This window comes from Ixodes scapularis, unplaced genomic scaffold (genome assembly GCF_016920785.2).
Source record: "Ixodes scapularis isolate PalLabHiFi unplaced genomic scaffold, ASM1692078v2 PGA_scaffold8__174_contigs__length_109621045, whole genome shotgun sequence".
NCBI classification, from domain to species: domain Eukaryota; kingdom Metazoa; phylum Arthropoda; class Arachnida; order Ixodida; family Ixodidae; genus Ixodes; species Ixodes scapularis.
In genome coordinates, this window is record NW_024609883.1 from 83,677,169 (window position 1) to 83,696,500 (window position 19,332).

Genomic DNA, 19,332 nt, shown 5'->3' on the forward strand with positions numbered 1-19,332 from the left:
GTCGTCTGCTTTGCTTGCTCTTCGGAAACCCGGACACCGGCCCTCCCGCTGGTCACTTTTATCGTCCTTCGCATTTCGCTGAACGTTCGTGCCTCATGAGGCAACTAACTCAAAAGGAACGCACGGATGTCGTGCATGCTGTGGTACTCGGAGGAGAAAACCTTCAAGAAGGTTCGCAGTCAACACCGACGGGAGCACCGTTGCAGACCACCGTCGAAGAGAACCACCTGGAAGTGGGTCCCGCGTTTCGGGGAGCTGGGCAGCATCGTCAACAAGAAGCACATCGTCGCCAGCACGTCGGAAAAGAAAGAGCTCTTCTACGGCGTCCTGGAAGCATTCGAAGCGGACCCGCATCTATTCACGAAGAGAGCGGCACATTTGTTTGGCGTCTCCGGCTTCACTGCGTATGGGATCCTTCAGCAGAACAATATGCGGGCCTACAGATTGCACGCATTGCATGAGTTGATGCCTCGCGGGACAATGAGCGACGGCTGGACTTTTGCCGCGTAGAAATTCTGACGACCGGGTCCAACCCCTCCCATCTGGACTTCCTTCTCTTCCCTGACGAGACAATGTTTCACCTTGACGGAGAGGTCAACTCACAGAAGTGCCGTCTCTGGCGCAGCAGCAACCCGCACTGGACATTCGAGAAGGGCCTTTTGAATGCGGTAGCTTCCTGTGGCAGCCAAGTCGGCGGCGTCCGAATGTTTCAAATAAACTTGCTGTATCATCAACAACAACAAAAAAAGTTAGGATGGATGGGCGCAGCGTAAAACCGTGGATCCTTTTTCTGTTAAATTCGATCCAGGTGGCCCAATATTTTTTGTCTTTCAAACCTTTTCAAAATAAATATTCGTAGTGTTTGTGTACTTTTTTTTTGGTGACAAATATTCAGTAAAGGAGTGGCAGAAGGCGCGAAGTCAACGATGTAGTGAATCTGTCTAGTATTATAGAGTCTTTACGTATTACGTCAAGAGTTGATTAATATTATTATTATTTTTAGTCTTATTAATATTATTACGTGAGCCCAATACTCTTGGTTAGCTGGTATTGCGATAAAATGCTGGCTAGACCTGCATGATTAGGCTACCCTGTCGAAGGACCAGGGTCATTATTTATATGGTCCGGAGACACCAGTTGAGAAACACGGGGAGGCGTTGAAAGAGTAGCCCAGCAGCCGACAGCAACAATTGGCAGCCCTGAAGTGAGCCATTTGTCAAGGGTGAATAAATAAAAAAATAGGACAGCACACTTGGCGGGAGGGATCCTTGCTCCAAGATGTCTCTCTGTGGAGCGCCTCAATCACAGGCAGTCATAGGAAGTCGTAAGAAGTCGTAGGCAACACAGAAGTCCTGCTGCTCCATTTCAACTTGACCTCTCAACTGCCAGGTGCGTCGTAGAAGCCTGGCCTGGTATTTAGCAAACGCCGCAGCTCGCACCTCGTCCGTGAATAGCACAGACGCAGCCTCGATCCGTTGCTTGGGAATGTCGAGGGTGGCGATGCGACATGTGTACAAATGATACTTGGTTAATTCCTGCACAAAAAAGTCGCAGATCGTGATGTCTGGGGATCGTGGTGGCCATGGCATGCTGGACGATCTTCGGCCCATCTAACGTTCAGGGAACGTGTCGGTCAGCCATTACCTGACGGGGGTCCACAAGTGCGGGGGCGCTCCATCTTGCATAATTGTGCACACCTGACGTTGCATATGGAACGCCTCCAAATCGGGAAGAAAGACTTCCTTAAGCATACGCAGATAACTTCTGTCCGTCACTGACTCTTGAAAAGAAAAGAAAAAAGAAAAGGGCCCTACAACATTTTCTTTTTAGATACTGCACAAGACGGAGACTTCGGGAGAGTGGCCTTCTCGAATATCCAGTCCGGGCTGCTGTTGCTCCAGTAACGGCAGTTTTGTGAGCTGACCTCTCCGTCTTGATGTCCAGATGGTCCAGATGGGAAGGTTTGGACCCGATCCTCAGAATCTCTTTACAGCAGGAGTCCGGCCTTCCCTCATATATAGTCTCATGAGGCTTCAACAGATGCAATATTTGCAACTTGTAGTCGGCATCGACTACAAGTTGTACGTTCGCGTCGGTATCGACGGCGAATCTTTTGAAGCTTTTTTCTTCTGAGTACAGGCCCGTTCACACTCTTGCAACCGAGTACGACCGAGAGAGACCAGACCGGTTTTTAAGCCCCTTACGATCTCTTAGGACCAGCTCCGCTGCCGCGGAGCTGGTCCTAAGAGATCGCAAAAGGCTTAAAAACCGGTCTGGTCTCTCTCGGTCGTACTCGGTTGCAAGAGTGTGAACGGCGCTTACCACAGCACGACATCCGTGCATCGCTTTTGAGTTAGTTGCCTCATCAGGCACGAAAGCCCAGCGCAACACGGCGGAACATAAAAGCGATGAACGGGGGACCAGTGTCTGGGTTCCCGAAGGGAAAGCAAAGCAGTCAGCATCTGCTAGAATAATTATTTTTATAAATGATTACAGTGTACATATTATTTTATTTGTCTTGGTTAAAATAAAAAAAGCAGTGTGTAAGTAACGCACCAAAAAGTATTGAACAACAATTTTGTGTTGCCGCCAAAACTAAACCAAAACGAGTGGCTATGACATTAATGAAGTGGTGGCGCCATCTATGCGACGCGATGCAAAGCAGACGCGATTGTTCAACTCTTGGGGTCGTGTCTGCTCGTAGAGATCAGGGTCTCTAAACACGTCAAACTCAAGGCCGGGGCCAAAGTTCAGAGAGCGCGCCGATTGGACTATCATGACGATGACTTCGCGCTTTTGTCGCCAGCGTCCAATCGCAAACTTTGGGCTCCAACTTTGTGTTTGACGAGTTTAGTGCCCCAGTCCCTATTTTCTTTTAACTCTTGATCCACGTAAGTGCATGCTCGAAGCGTAGTTTATATGTGCGAACTAATAAGCGGGGTTTAACTTTCTTGATCGGACCCTGTAGATTAGGTCAGTTCTGGAACGTCCATGGGGGAGGGTACCCCACTCACTCACTTCAGTCCGCCTCCCGTCGTTTGAAGCGCCTTCTAGGTCGTCTTTGCAAAACCGTGCATTCCATAGAGTACGGTGAAACGGCATCTAGACGCTGTGCATCAAAATATATGCATTCCATAGAGAATACACTGCAATTACCATAGTATACATCCCCAAACCGGTGGCGCGTCGAATGACTGGAGTCGAGCCGTGGGGTCGAGCCGTGGGGACAACGGGAGCCGAGCCTTAGGGGCAAAGGAAGGGGGTGGAGGGGGGGGGGGGGGGCCTAGTGCTCGTGCAAGCAGCGTTAAAGCAGCGTCTATGGGCAGTTCCGTAACTGATCGAATCTAGTAACGTTGCCTCGTGTGAACTGAAGTTATGGCGACGTCACGCATGCGCCGTACACTTGGTGAGATAGGTCGATTCCCTCCCTTGCCCGTTTCAACATGGAGGAGCATCGTACCGGCGTACGTTCGTGCTAGCTATCGTAGTTTACTAGCTAAGTTTTGTATTGCACAGTGGCCCAATTTTTTAATAATGTCAAGCGAGCGTCGACCGCCGGTACGGCCAGCACCGTGCCGCGGAGGGGTGCGGTGACACGGGAGAGATTAGGCGCGTGCGCACAACAACCCTTTCCGGTGCGAGCATCGTCTGCTAGGCTGTTCCGTTGACCGTACACGGCCCCTGTTCATTATCTGCTGGCAGCGCTAACCGCGTTTAAGCGAAGATCTGAAGAGCACTTGCTTGCGTGACACTGCTCAGGAGTGGCATAAACCGTGCGTCATCTCGAGTTTTATTTAGTTTTTCTTTTTTGGAGCGCAGCTCTTAGGGGCCCGTTTCCGGCTTGAGCGGCGTCGCCGTCGCCGTCGGCGTCGCCGTCGGCGTAACCGCGCGGTGCATCATGGGAAATGTCCCATAATGCACCGCGCGAGCCCCCCACCGGGGTCACGTGACCTCGTGGGGGGTCACGTGACCCCCCGAAGTCACGTGACTCCCCTGAGGTCACGTGACCCCCTCCTCGAAGTCACGTGACCCCCACCGATGTCGCGTGACCCCCGATGACGTCATCGTCACTGATGACGTCACCGGCATCCACATCGTCATCGTCATCATCACTGATGACGTCATCGGCATCCGCATCGTCATCGTCATCATCACTGATGACTTCACCGGCATCCACATCGTCATCATCACTGATGACGTCACCGGCATCCGCATCGTCATCGTCATCATCACTGATGACGTCACCGGCATCCACATCGTCATCGTCATCATCACTGATGACGTCACCGGCATCCACATCGTCATCGTCATCATCACTGATGACGTCACCGGCATCCACATCGTCATCGTCATCATCACTGATGGCGTCACCGGCATCCACATCGTCATCGTCATCATCACTGATGACGTCACCGGCATCCACATCGTCATCGTCATCATCACTGATGACGTCACCGGCATCCGCATCGTCATCGTCATCATCACTGATGACGTTACCGACATCCGCATCGTCATCGTCATCATCACTGATGACGTCATCGGTGACGTCACTGATGTCGTCACCGGCATCCGCATCGTCATCGTCATCATCACCGATGACGTCATCAGCGACGTCACTGATGACGTCACCGACATTCGCATCGTCATCGTCATCGTCACTGAAGTCATCAGTGACGTCACTAATGACGTCATCGGTACCCGCATCGTCATCGTCACTGATGACGTCATCAGTGACGTCAGTGATGACATCATCGGCATTGGGGGTCACGTGACCCCCAAGGTCACGTGACCCCCCCCTGGTTAGTTTAACCCCCCCCCCCCCCCCCCCCCAGTGCCCTTCCCTCCTCCTCCTAAAGAGCTGCGCTCTAATTCGGTGTTACAGGGAGTTGTAAGCGGCTTTCATTTTTTTTCATTTTATGTTTGCATTTACTTTCTGAGCACCAGCAAAATAAAAACTGCGGTGAAGCGACAAACTGGATGAAACGATGAATTAAACTACACGCCGCAGCCAATGCTACGAGCCTCCAAAAACCAATCCAGTGCTTTCACCCTGCCACGAGACATCGTGCTTCCACGTGCAGGTGTACCTAACGGGAAGGCCACGTGACACACATTTAGCGATGGACTGGTCAAGATGGCTCGTAGTGTCGGCTGCGGTACAACACAAAGTAAAAGGGAGTACAGACAGGGTTTCGACTTGGGTGTTTTGTATTATCAACTGCGTTGTTACTGTCGTTATCTAGCTTATGTAGCCGGGTAGTCACATATGGTAGTCACACTTTTTTTGACCAGCGGGCGCGCGCACATTTTTATGCCTCCTTGAATGCCCATAGAAACACGGGGACGTGTTGCGAGAATGTGGACGGGCGGCGTGACGCAAAGGGATATAGCAACAACAATCTGGGTTAAACAAGGCCACCGTCAATAGTATTGTGAACGCATTCCAAGAGGAGGGGCGTATCGGCGATGCACCTCGACATTGCAAGCGCCCTGGGCTCCTTTGGTACGGTGCAGGAGCTGTGTGCGATCAACGAAATAGCCTAGCAGACGACACTCCAACCAGAAAGGGCTTTGTGCGCACGCGCTTAATCTCTCCCGTATCGCCGCACGCCTCCGCGGAACGGCACTAGCCGTCCCGGCGGTCGACACTCGCTTGATATTGTTAAAAAAAATTGTACCCAGACTGTAGAAAGCAGACACCCACTGGTGCTGACATTTAAAAACAAGAATTCCCGAACATCAGATACGGTATCAGGAGGCTTTGGCGATACCTTTAGCTCTGTCGTGAACTGTTTTACAGATTTCTGAATTACGAAAAAGCGTTTCCTGCAATTTCACATCAAATTTCCTATAACTGGCACCAGCAATTTTAAGCAAGAAGATGGCTGAAGTGCGGCTACTTCGAAGCGTAGCTTGTTTAGTGGCTTTGGGCCGAACACTTGGGCATGGAGCCTGGAACGGGTCTCCGACTGGTGTGTTTAGCGTCAAAAGTGGTCCCGAAGTGGCAACAAATGACGTCACAGAAGCCGGAGTCTCTTGCTGTCGGATGTCGCAATTCTGGTGATTGACCGTCGAATTGCTAGCGAAAATCACCAGCGAACGCGAGTGTCGCTGGTGTCGCTGTTGTCGCGGCGTCCCAACTCCTGGCTGTTTAAGGTCTGTCACGCAAGAGTGCGACCTGCAGCAAAACAGGCGTCTGCCACATCCACCAAGGCTGCTGGGACATCACCAGGATCGCGACCAGCGACGGCATGACACTTCTATGACGTCATCGGGCGTAAATCGAGGGACCCCTTTCTTTGGACGCGGTAAACGTACCAGTCGGAGACCCTACAAAGATGGTCGAGTTCCTCAGCTGTGCAGGGTTGCGCAGTGTCTGGTATTGCATCGAACAGGGTTGCAAACGCATGCACGAACCGCGTTCCACAACCCAGAGCACAAAGATGGCGGCGTACCGAAGGCGATCATTGAAACGGTCCACACGTTTTTCCAGGACCGTGACTCCCGTCTTCAGGATGCTGTTCATGGCCGTACTGGCGTTCTTCGGGCTTGCTCCAGCGGCAGCCCTACACGTCGACACTGGCGATGGCGGCTACACGGGGATAGTGGTCGCCATTCACGAGTCCGTGCAACACCATCCATACATCGTGGAAAATATCAAGGTTGGTCAACGCCTTATCGTATACTGCACAGACCGCCTTCTGCACGCTGCTATCTTTTCTGTTTCTATACTTGTCTTTGGAACGTTTTCTTAGCATGTGAAGGTGTAGCACGGTTCTCTGGGGAATATCAGGCACCACGCAGGCTTCCACCACCCGGTGACTCAACATTTTTTTTTTGTCCGAGTGATAAGCGCCTGGAAGGGGAATAGTCCCATTTTTTATTACGTTTTTCACTCTACGCAGTGCCCTATAATACACGAACAGAGAGATAACAAAGAATCCTGTGTGCACCCCTACCATGTGTGGGCACTGCGCCTGCGCAAAAACCAAACTCTGAAGTTGTGAAGCGTCTGCGCATGCGCAGTATCGACAGCAGCGCCACCGCAGCTCAGTGACGTCAAGCCCGCGTGTCGGTCTATATTACGTTGGACCGCAGCCGATGCTACGATCAAGCTGCGCCAAAAGAGTATCGTCACGGCACCCCTTGTCTTTGTGCGTTTGCTATAAGCGGATGAACCAGTCACACAGGAAAAAACAAAACAAGTGCAAGATCGCGGCGCGTTCACTGTGCGCGATTGGTTTGGTCGTGGATAGCGAAAGCGCAAAGGCCATGAACGCCATGAAAATGCACATTCGGCACTGCACATTTGGTTCCTCCAGATCGTTGCGATGGCTCGGACATGAGATGAAGCGGTGCGTGTCGCATCATTATACACACTCTATGGAATCGCCAAGTGTCTACTCTCTTGTTAGGCCGAGTTGCCACACCCGCTGGACAGGCATACGTGTACCTATTCGGAGCGCAAGTTCGTCTGCTTCTTGAGGAGGGGTTGCGGTGACGTCAAAAGCCCGAGCTCTGATAGACTCCGATCGGAATGATATTGAGGTAGCTAGCATTGGGGTCTATCCCTCTATCAAAATCAATAAAAGCTCGTAGTTCTGACGTCGGTGCAACCCCTGCTCTAGAAGCAGACGAACTCGCGCTCAGCATACATTTACTAACCAGCTGATATTGGGTTCTCCTAACAGCTGCTGTGATAAAAAAATTCTCGGCCAGCCGCTGTGCAGCGCAGAAACGATTTTCACAGCCAAACAAAAAAGATGGTTCCCGTGGAAATCTACCTGACCCCAGGCTTTTGCCTGCACGTAACGGTCAGGAAATTTAATTCAATTCCCCGTCGTTGCTCGTGTGAGCAGGCGCTGTTCAGGTCGGCGTCCGAGTTCTTGCACGTCGCCACCAGGGGGCGGCTGTACTTCAAGGAGGTCACCGTGGTGGTGCCACGGACGTGGCCGAGGAGGAGTCGGGCCCTGGTGACGGGCGACAGCCTGTTCGGGACGGCCGACGTCCGCGTGGTAGACACTGGTTCAGACGCGGAAACAATCTTCACGATTCAGCCTCGCGGATGCGGCCAGAGGGGGCACTACATCCAGTTGACCCCGGGGTTCCTGACTGACTCGGGGCTGTCCCCGAGTCAGCATTTCGGCGATCATGGTGAGACGCTCAAAATATGGTATTCTGTTCGTGGTGTTTTGAGACTTCTGTCAAGGATGCCTGTATACATACGTGAACATGATGGGGTGGTGCAATCCGATCATTTTGCTGCGTGAGGATATGTACTAGTTGCTCTTGAGCAGGTACAAAAAAAAAATCTTCGGGAGGGTGTTCTGCCACCGCGCTATTTCGCTATTTCAGCAAATGTATGTAGTTTTGAAAATACAAAAATGTGCTTGGGGGTCTAGGGTTTGATAAAAATTGCACATTTATATTTAGAGGGAAAACTTAAATGTGTGTTTAATTGTACACTAATTCAGTTTTCGTGCTATATTTAGTTGGGCAACGCTTCCCGCTTAAGCTGGGCTTATATATATTGTGTTAAAATAAAACAAAAACAAAGAACATACCCTGTGCTGCTCAAAATACAATGCAGATGTAGTGTCTCCAGACTTCATTCGTAGGAGTGAGGCACGTTTACGGGTAAGGTGGGCCAAGATGAGGTGAAACATTTTCATCTCAATGACAATTTTTATTTTTGCTTTAATTTATAATAAAACACAGCATGGGGATATTTTGAGATGTCTTGATTTTATGCTCGGTAAATATTACTTAATTGGAGCAACGGAAAAATATTAAACAAAACTAGAATATCTGAAAGTCACACATTGTCTCATTTTGTCCCGCCTTGTGGGGCAAAATGAGACAACGTAGTGGGTACAATGAGACACAGAAAATCTGATATGCGTTCAGTTTTCGGAATAAAAAAAAGTGAAAGCCGTTTACCACTCCCTGTAAAGGGCCACCCACACTAGCGAGAAAACGCGCCCGGCGCGCCGATAAATCGGTTAAGCGGCAAGATAAAGGGCGTGTCTCTGCACGCGCACGTGGCGCTGACTGTGCTTCGGCGACATTTTGTTACTTGCCGCGATCGGCGTGCCACGCGCGTTTTCTCGCTAGTGTGGGTGGCCCTTAACGCCGAATTGGAGCGCAGCTATTGAGGAGGAGGGAAGGGTACTGAGGGGAGGGTAGGCCCCTCCTCCTCCTCCTTCTCCTTCTCCTCCTCCTCCCCTCGTTCTTTAATATGCTCCGGGGGGGTCACCTGACCTCGGGGGAGGGGGTCACGTGACCTCGGGGGGTGTCGCATGATTTAGGGAGGGGGGGGGGGTCACGTGACCTCGGGGAGGGGGGCCACGTGACCTGGGGGCCACGTGATATCGGGGGGTCACGTGACCTTGGGAGAAATCACGTGACCTTGGGGGTCACGTGACCTTAGGGTGACCTTGGTTACGCCGACGGCGACGGCGACGCCGACGCCGCTCAAGCCGGAAACGGGCGCCTAAGAGCTGCGCTCTAAAACACTTGAAACACATGTGTCAGCTCCAACGCACTCTTTATGAGCCGCCTACGTGCGTTCCATGCGCTCGATCCATACTGTATGCGGGGCAGTTTGGCTCCAAAGTTCTTTGCATACCTGGCACTGTTGTGATGTGCATTGCACTGTCTGCAGAACGCTCAACACTAATAACCTTTCTCTTTTGTTTTATATTTTTTTTAAAGCAAGGGGGGGGGGGAGGGAGGGGGAGGGAGGGCAGGGTGGAACGCCGGTCTTTCGGTTCTTTTGCCAACATCCCCTTCACCTTGTGGGAAGATGACGCTAGAGCAGTGCAGCTCTCGGACTTGCTTGCTCCTTTTTTCCATCCTACGTTAGGTATAGAAGAAAAAAATTTTAACTTAAAACGCCAAACTTAACTTAAAACGTCAAAAAAAGAAAGAAAAAAAAACTTTTCGCAATCTTTTTTTTTTTTTTTTTTGCAGGAACGTTTTTTTTTTTTTTTTTCTAGGAACGTTCTTTTTTTTTTTTTGAAATCCCCCGAGTTGTTTGGTTTTCTTTTGAAACGCATCCTTCGGTACTCCCAGAAGTGTGTGGCAGCAGTGCGATGGGAGTGACACTGCTGCTTGACACTTTCAAGAGCTTTGTTCATGTCACTTTCGCGCTATGAAGCCCATGATGTTTTTTTTTTTTATACGTTCGGACCTTCCTAGAAACTGGGAGAAAAAGAATATGGCTCGGGAGCAACCAGGAGACTCGTGCAACATTAACATGCGGGTCATAGAATGCCAGATCGTCGCGTTTTGACCCGCGCGTATCCCGTTACGTAAATAATTATTTTCTTAAAAGAAGGCAACCACAGCTCGCTCAAATAGGGTCCGCATGAAGCTTATAAAGCATACAAATAAAATTAAAGCTTACCTTGGCAGAATAGTCCGTGCCAACCGGGGTGCACGTATCGAAGCTAAACCCCACGATCAATTTGTGCCTTTTTGGCTCAACCTCAACTCCGCATTTTTTTCTCTCCAAAACACTCTTGCGGACAGCTATAATATTCTAATATTATTACACGCAAAGCGTAGAGGTCACGGCACCTCTCGGTGAAGTTTGAACGTACTCCAATTGCTAGTCAAGCAGATGGATGGCGCTAAACACAGGCAGGCGCACTTTGTCCCGCGTCTCATTTTATCCCACTTTACCCTAATTTCTTTATTGTGTTTTGTCTTTATGGGGCATGATAAATACTAGTCGATCTTCTTTTCATCATATATTGTGATTAAATTATATGCTGTTGTGGTTATCTGAATGATCGTACTTGCTCTGGGTTCTGGGGACTGCAGACCAGGGATGTATTAAATTTCCGTCCCTTATATTAAACCCAATGCCCCCTTTTTGTTTAAAAACGTATATACGGTAACAGGATCAATAGGAGACTTCGTGGCCAATGTTCACGTGCGTAATTTAACACAATAGGTGGATCAGCGTCAGAGAAAATGCTCGCGCGGCACTTGGATTGCTGTATAAAACACTTATGTTTCTAAATAATGAAAGGTAGCGCAAAACATTGTCTGAAATGGGAAGAGAAATTCCTCCTCACCCATGCCCTCTCTTACTCTAAAAGTTTCTCTTTCACGAACGCGACACGTGACCGTTACCTTCCCATGATTCCGCGCGATTCTGTCGTCTGCTCTGAACCGGCGCCATTTTCGTGTGAGGTACGGTGGTGGCTCCTTCCTTACAGACCGGCCGTAGGTTCTTTTTTTTTTTTTTGTACCAGGATTACGGCGGCGTGAACGCGATGCCATTTGGCTGCGCTGTGGATTGGACGAACAGCGTTGCGAGAGGGGAGAAGCTTTTTACCGTCCCGACGGAAAAAAGAAAACCTTCAGCGACGAACACAATGGCTCTACACTCTAAGAATAAATTGGAGGAAAAAAGTAGCAACGGCGCGTCTTCCTCCCTTCTACTGACGCGCCCCCAAACGGACACGAGAAAAGGGGAGGAACGAAACGTTTTTCTCCTTCTCCAAGTAGACGGGAGGAAGCTTTCGCCCTCCCGACTCATCTTCTTTCGGTTTCGTTTTTCGAGCAGGTCGCGCACGTTGTTTAATAAATAGCTGTTGAGTCACTCTCAGAAAAAAAGGTGTCTTATTACACCCCTTGTCCCATATAATACACCCCAAAACTTCAATTCGACGTACAGCGCCCCATAATCGAACAGGCGTCCCCAAAGTTTACGGGGGGCTTGATAGCCGTGTGGTACAACTTATTAAGATAGCTGATGTACGTATTATTGACTACAAAAAAGATTATCGGAGTTTTCTTGGCCGTACTGCAAAAGCTTTGTGTTTTCTTTCTTTGGTCTTTGATACGTACTTTAACAATTTAATAAGTTATATCGCACCGTTATCAAGCCCCTGGTAAAATTTCGTGCCGTCTGTTCGACTATAGGGCGCTGTACGTCGAAATGAAGTTTTGGGGTGTATTATATGGGACAAAAGGGTGTAGGGTGATACCCTTTTTTTTTTAGGGTGTGAATGAGCTTCAGCGGCAGCGAAGGCCGCCTGTAATTCCGTTTTCTAGTCTAAACGCGCAGAACATTTCGCTTGCGTTGACGTTTTTATCACTAATTTTATCAAACGAGCAAACGAAGCTGCTAGAAACAGCGAAGTTCCGGAGCAGTGCCAGCAGCGCCACGTACACTGGCTAAGATGGCCGTCTCCGGATTGCGGGACTCACGCGGCACGGAACTACAGTAGCGAAACCACGCGGGACTGTGTCGACGTTTTCGACGTTTTAGACGTTTGGATATCGCAGGAACTGCGTCCAAGACATGCAGGTTTTGCTGCCGGCTGCCTTCCGTGCTGAGTTCGGTTCTGTTTTCCGATGCCAAGTGCAACCGGCGTTCAACGTGGTTCTGTATTTGTGCGTGTCAGCAACATAGCAGCAACATCGTGATGGCAGTGTTGTGGGTTGTGAACAGAGGACTGGAATTATCGCCGATGTGACCGTGTGTTCGCGTATCAGTGGTGTAACAACAAGATAAGATCGTAAACCGTCGGGCATTGATGCCGCTGGTCGGGCCGTGATCGGAGAGCGCGGGGTGTCGCAGGTTGACATTCCGCTTTACATTAAAAAGTTTAATACCACTTGAGAGATTAGGTGCAATCGATCGACGTCCGGATAGTCATGTTGGAACGCTGGTCTGAACAGTAAGCTCCTATCGTACAGTGGCCAATGTGACTGTCGGTTGTCTCGTCCCCGAGACCGATTGCGCTCTGGGGAAAGGACAACAGTACGAAATCGTGACGGAAAGTACGTACATTTACTGTGTGGAATTTTAGCATTAAAAAACGATAGTAGGTAAAATCGAGAAAAAAGCTACCCTTTATTTTGCTGTTTAAATATACTACGGTTCCTGGAGAAACTGCCCTCCAAGTGGCGCGCTGGAATGAGCGCTAGAAGTTTTCGAGCTCGCCGCGGCGTAGCTCCGTACACTTAAAGGGCAGCTCCGCTCAATTCCGAAGATTTCGGGATAATGAGTGATTTCGAATTAAAAAGCCCTAGTAAAAGACACTACCTCGTTTGCTTCGCGAAAAAAGGGATATATATTTTTTAATCTAATTTTAAGCTCGAGCGGAAGTCGAAACCGAAACTTCGGCTACGTCCGGGAACATTGGCCTCGGGCCGCCAAGTACATGGCCATCACGTGGTACGAGACGTCATGTGATCCTCGGCCCAACGACGGGCGGGATGGGAGCGGGCGGGAGTGCGGCAGGCGCGAGTGTCGTCTGCACCGCACTCTTCGCCACGTTTTGGTGTCTACGGCATTCGACGACGTCTGCACAACTGCGGCATAAGTCTGCGACTCTGCGTACGTGGTGTCCATAGTGTGGACGAAACTCCGAGAGGCAATAATCACAAACGGTGAGACGACGACGGTGGTTGTGACGCGGAAGACGGCGGTAACGGCGGCACCACGGCGGGCAGTTGGTCTGCTCCCAAGAAGCGGGCTGCGCAGGCGCGTCCGCCAATCACGTGGACACCGCTGAGTGCCGAGAGGAAACGTTGCTGACGTCATGCGCTACGCTCGATCGAAGAAGTAAAAACAAGCAAAAGGGGGCCATGATGATGACGCTTAGCTCAATGTTGGCTCCGCCCATGCCGTAGCCTTGACTGCGCTGTTGGTTGCGCCTGAATTCGCCCGCTCGAGTCAGCCGATTTCAGCAACTTGGCGAGTTGCAAAGTTTGCCGGACCGTTTAAGAAACATTTAGACAGAACTGCGTCGTAATATTTGACGTGTGGTCTTCCTAGGCGATACTGAAGAGGACTGCATTGTTTTTTTCAAAACCAAAAATGAAGCGGAGTTGCCCTTTAACACCTGCCGCAAGTCCCGGCTTTTACTGCATTCAAGTTGATCGAAAAGCGATTTCTCAGCCCGTGAAGCATCACTTCCATCTGAGTGAATATCCGCGCTACAGGGATTAATTCAAGACGGCAATTGCAGCTTTGCGCGAACAGCACAACTAGAAAAACAAGCACTACAATAGAAATACAGGCTACGACGTGCCGTGCGGGGAAACAAGCTCATGGCTTCGAACCGGATTGGAGCGGCTTGATTTATTGCTTTCAAATATTTACGGCGTGATCGAGCATTTGCTTTTTAATAAAAGATTCATCCCCTGAGCCATTCAAAATACTCTAAGAGGTATGACATTTCTGGGAAAAAATCAACATGCTGTTAATATTTTTTATTGCTTATCCAGTCACCGAAAAATTCCGTATGTTCAAAACGACCAGTAGAAAAGACGGAAACACAGAGCACGGGTGTAGTGTTTGGGCTAGTGCATTTCTGCATCTGGCGTTCGTACCGCTCGGACGCAGAATGGCTGGCTCCCACGGAGCAGTGATAACGGCCAACTCGGGCCGCGGTTTATCTGTTCTTTCTTCGACGGACGATTATCGTGTTGTTCTCCCACCCCTGCCAGCAGGAAGTTTTGCTGTGAACACCGTCTTCCTTCATTGCGACGTGACCGGTTGCCCTTACCGGGTAGACCACTTCAGGGCCGAACTGGAACGCGTGATGAAGGAGATAGCGGCGATTGGTGCCTACCAAATGAACCACCTGTGGATGCTGACACTTCACACCGCAAGAGCGAAACAGAGGTTAGTGGAAGCACGAGAACTCTCTGTGAAAGAAAAGAAGTGCTTAGTGCTTGACCCGGACAACTCCGAAGTCCGGTTAAAAGTGCACTGGGTGCCATTCCACGTTCCGGACGAGGCTCTCTTCCGAGCTTTTGAGCGGTACGGGAAGGTTCAGGAGGTCACTCGCGAAACCTGGAGGACGGAAGGCTTTCAGGGCATACAGTCGTCCACGAGGATGGTGCGCCTTAGCCTGAAGCAGGGCGTCACCATTGATAGCCTGCCTCACCAGCTCAAAGTCTGCGGCGGAGGTGTCCTGGTCGTGGTTCCCGGACGCGCACCCTTGTGTTTGCGGTGCAAATCGAGAGGAAACATCCGGAAGGATTGCAGGGCACCCTGGTGTCAGCAGTGCCGCAGGGTTGGGCATGCACCTGAAGACTGCGTGCGTACGTACGCCACCGTCACCGGGGATCGTTCAACGGATGATGTGCAAGACCTCGAGATGGACGAGGAGGAAGCAGAGGATACGGCTCGGAGCGAATCTCAGCGACCACCGCCCGCTCCACCAACGAACAAACAGGAGAATTCCGGAACGTCAAGTTCTGCTACCGGTCCCCCCGAGTCGAACGCTGAGCCAGAACCCAAAGCTCAAGGGACAGGTATCCTCAGTGAACCAGTTGGAACACCTGTCAAATTGACTGAACAAGCCGCAGAGACCTCCGACACTCCGCTGAGCAAGGAGCGTCAAGAAGAAACTGAGATCGACACCGACGACGCACCTCTGACTGACGACTTCCCAGCCTTGCAAACCCTCGACCCGTTCTCTCTCAGCCCTTCTCCGGACAGACCACACAAGGTAGAACAAAAGTGGAAGGGTGGTTTGACCAAGAAAGGACGCTTCAACCCAATGCCTCGTATCCCACCAGAAGACCGCCGGCGACAAGACCCAGCGTAGACAGTGACGCCGCCGAAAATCCGAGACGCCAAGAAGCGTATGCAAAGCGGTGATCTTTTTTTTATTCATTTTTCCGCAGTTTATCTCCTCACATCACGCCCCTCAAAATTAAGCAACTTAAGATCGCCACGTTTAACTCGGTTAGTTTAATTTCTAGAATAAAAAAACAGTGGCTTCTAAATTTGCTTTTGAAAGAAAATATCGATATAATTTGTCTTCAGGAAACCAAACTTTCTTCCGAAACACATGTGAATGACATGAATTTTTTTTTCGAAAAATATTATCACTCTTTTCACTCAAGGGCGGTCGGGCAGAGTGGCGGCAGCGGAATTTTGATAAGAAAAGACAGAGGATTTGTGATCTACCCTGAATGGGAAACAGATAGGAACGGCCGGGTTTGCTCGGTGGTAGTGATTAGGTATCAGGAGTCGGTAAAAATAATATCAGTACACGCCCCCTGCGACGCGGCCGACCGCAAGGCTTTCTTTACCAATCTCCGGAAGTATCTTGACAGTCCTGTAAAGACGATTATCGCAGGAGATTTTAACTGTGTTTTAAACACGCAGGATTGCTCACGCAACTTGCAATCAGACTCCAGCCGGTCGGAACTTGATAAACTACTGCGAGACTTAGACCTCGTGGATGCGATCGAAGCGTCTCAGGGATCACGTCCTAGCTACACTCATTGGCAAGGCTGCTGCCACGCCCGGCTAGATCGCGTTTATATGTAGAGCGAACTCATCAGGGCAGTTACCGCGTACCAGGTGTCTCCGGTGGCCTTCTCTGACCACGCAATGGTTGCGCTGCGGGTAGGAAAGGTGAACAAAACCACAAGAAAACCATTCTGCTGGAGCTCTTGGAAGCTTAATGAGAGTCTCCTCGACGACGAGGCCCTCTGTTCTCAGATAAAAAACACTATATCGGAAGCAACACAGAAGGGGGATGTTGATGCTGTAGCATGGGAAGAAATTAAAGAAAAGATTAGGCTACTCTGTTATGACCACAGCAAAGAAAAGGCCAAAAAGGCGCGGGAAACAAAGAATGCATTACTACAAGCCTTGCAAACTTTAATGGCCGAAGAAAACAAAACCCCGGGCGTTTTCACCGATGATATCCGTGCCTGCAAGGCGCAATTGCTTGGTCTCATGGAGAGTGAATACAGAGGAGCAATGGTTCGCAGCAGGCTCAGAGCGTTAGACAAAGAAGAAGACCCCTGTAAAATTTTTAAAACAAAGGAAAGAATGCGAGCTCAGCACAACAGAATAGACTCCCTTCAGGCCGGTGACCAAGTTTTTACAGAACAGAAAGATATAGAAGAGGAACTCGTGAGAGAGTTCCGAGAACTATTCACCAGCAAAGACGAAGGGATCAACAGGGCGCTAGATGAATGGGTGAATGCGCTCCCCAAAATTCCTATAAGTATTCAAAAACGCATGAACAAAACAATCACTAAATCTGAGATTGCTAAAGCAATAAAAGAACTACCACCACGGAAATCCCCTGGAGTAGATGGTTTAGGATCAGCGTTCTATAAAAAGTGAAAGCCGTTTACAACTCCCTGTAACGCCGAATTGGAGCGCAGCTCTTGAGGAGGAGGAGTGAGGGGTACTGAGGGGAGGGTAGACCCCTCCTCCTTCTCCTCCTCCTCCCCTCAATCTTTAATATGCTACGGGGGGGGTCACGTGACCTCGGGGGGGGGGGGGGTGTCACGTGACTTCGGGGGGGGGGGGGGGGGTCACGTGACCTCGGGAAGGCGTGACCTGGGGGTCACGTGACCTTGGGTGTCACATGGGGGTCCCCTCAAGGTCACGTGACCTCAGGGGGTCACGTGACCTCAGAGGGGTCACGTGACCTGGGGGTCACGTGGGGGTCACCTTGGGGTCACGTGACCTTGAGATGACCTTGGGAGGGGTCACGTGACCTTGGGGAGGGGACCACGTGACCTCGAGGGTCACGTGACCTCAGAGGGGTCACGTGACTTGGGGGTCACGTGACCTGGGGGTCACGTGACCTTTAAAGGGTCACGTGACCTTGAGATGACCTTGAGATGACCTTGGGAGGGGTCACGTGACATTGGGGGTCACGTGACCTTGGGATGACCTTGGTTACGCCGACGCCGACGGCGACGGCGACGGCGACGGCGACGGCGACGGCGACGCCGACGCCGCTCAAGCCGGGAACGGGCCCCTAAGAGCTGCGCTCTAAAAAGTTCGCCGACGTTCTTGTTCCCGTATTATATTACGCCTTTGCTGACATTCTCCGGAGGGACCTACTACCACCCTCTATGCGACAGGCACTAACTGTGCTAATTCCAAAACAAAGCACGGGCTCTAGTGTCTTAACATCAGATAGATTAAGGCCTATCAGCCTTCTAACGACAGATTATAAGCTGCTGGCCAGGATACTGGCAAAACGATTGGAGATGGGCCTTAAGTTCGTAGTGGGCGACCATCAGACGTACGGGTTCAAGGGGAGATCTATTACCTCTAACGTTCACACGCTCCGGATTCTTTCCGAAACAGCTGAAACAACCGGACTCTCCGCAGCAGTTCTGCAGATTGACCTCAGTAAAGCTTTTGACCGGGTATCGCATGCCTTTCTATTCAATATGCTGGAAGCGTGTGGTGTTCGCAAAAGAATCGCGAAATATATTAAACTATGTTACAAAGATATATCGACACGATTACTGGTTAATGGGAGCGTAACAGAAAAAATCTCAGTTCAGGGCTCGGTCAGGCAAGGCTGCCCCCTCTCGCCTATACTGTTCTCGCTATATTTGGAGCCTGTCTGTAGAAGAATTATAAGCGACACCAGGATTCAGGGCGTCCCCCTTGCCAGGAATGCCACAAAAATGCTAGCATATGCCGATGATGTCACTGTTGTTGCCGCCACCAGATTAGAAATTGTTCTTGCGGTGCAGCACTTTGCTGATTTCTGCGAAGTATCCGGTGCCCAAATGAACCACGCTAAGTCCACAGTTGCATGGCTCGGAGACTGGGACGTGAAACCACAGCGCTTTATTAATATTGATTGGAGCTCTACTCTCACGAATTATCTTGGGGTCAGCTTGGACCCCTATTCGCTTAGAAGTGGTAAAGGGGGCATTCACCTCAACAGTTTGAATGCAAAAGTGCAAGACTGGCGTGGTCGGAACCTTTCCATTCTAAATCGTGCCTTCGTACGCACCTCAGTATTCTTCTCCACTCTATGGTATGCTGCTCAACTTGTGCCATGTCACGCAAGCGAAATCCATAAAATGCACCGCTTTTGCGCAACCTTCATTTGGAATTCCAGCTTTGAGCGGATGAGGCGCACTAACATTTTTGTTAACCAAGCCAAAGGAGGATTTGGTGTTGCAAACCTAGAAATTAAACTCAAAGTTCAGAGGTTTTTATTTTTCCGCGACCAGAGGAATTCTGTTATTGTGCAGTCATTTGTTAAACTTGGCGGCCGGCTGTTAGCACCATGGCTCGTTGTAACCCAGGAAGGAGCTACGTCAGCGGCTATACTGAGGTTTTATAAAGAAATCGCTGCTGCCATCAAATTTTTCGAAGCACGTTTTTCTCGGCAGTATCTTAGCAAGGTGAAAAGAAAAACCCTGTATTGGGATACAGTCGACACGGTCTTTCCTCCGCCGCTCCATCGCTCCTTTCTTGGAACTGATGTAGAATCCACGGTTTTCAAGCGCCTCCGCAGCTACCCCGTTCGCAAAGCCGCAATCGACTTCTATATTTCTTTTCACACCGAA

General features: G+C 50.3%; 1 protein-coding gene across 1 annotated transcript in view; it reads left to right on the plus strand.

The window, feature by feature from the left end:
- The first annotated feature begins 6,515 nt into the window (after positions 1-6,515).
- Positions 6,516-19,332, plus strand: part of LOC120843168 — a 37,940-nt gene continuing 25,123 nt past the window's right edge. The window contains exon 1 of the mRNA XM_040214417.2: positions 6,516-6,662. Coding sequence (XP_040070351.2) covers positions 6,516-6,662 — 147 coding nt within the window. The remainder of the gene's footprint in view (positions 6,663-19,332) is intronic.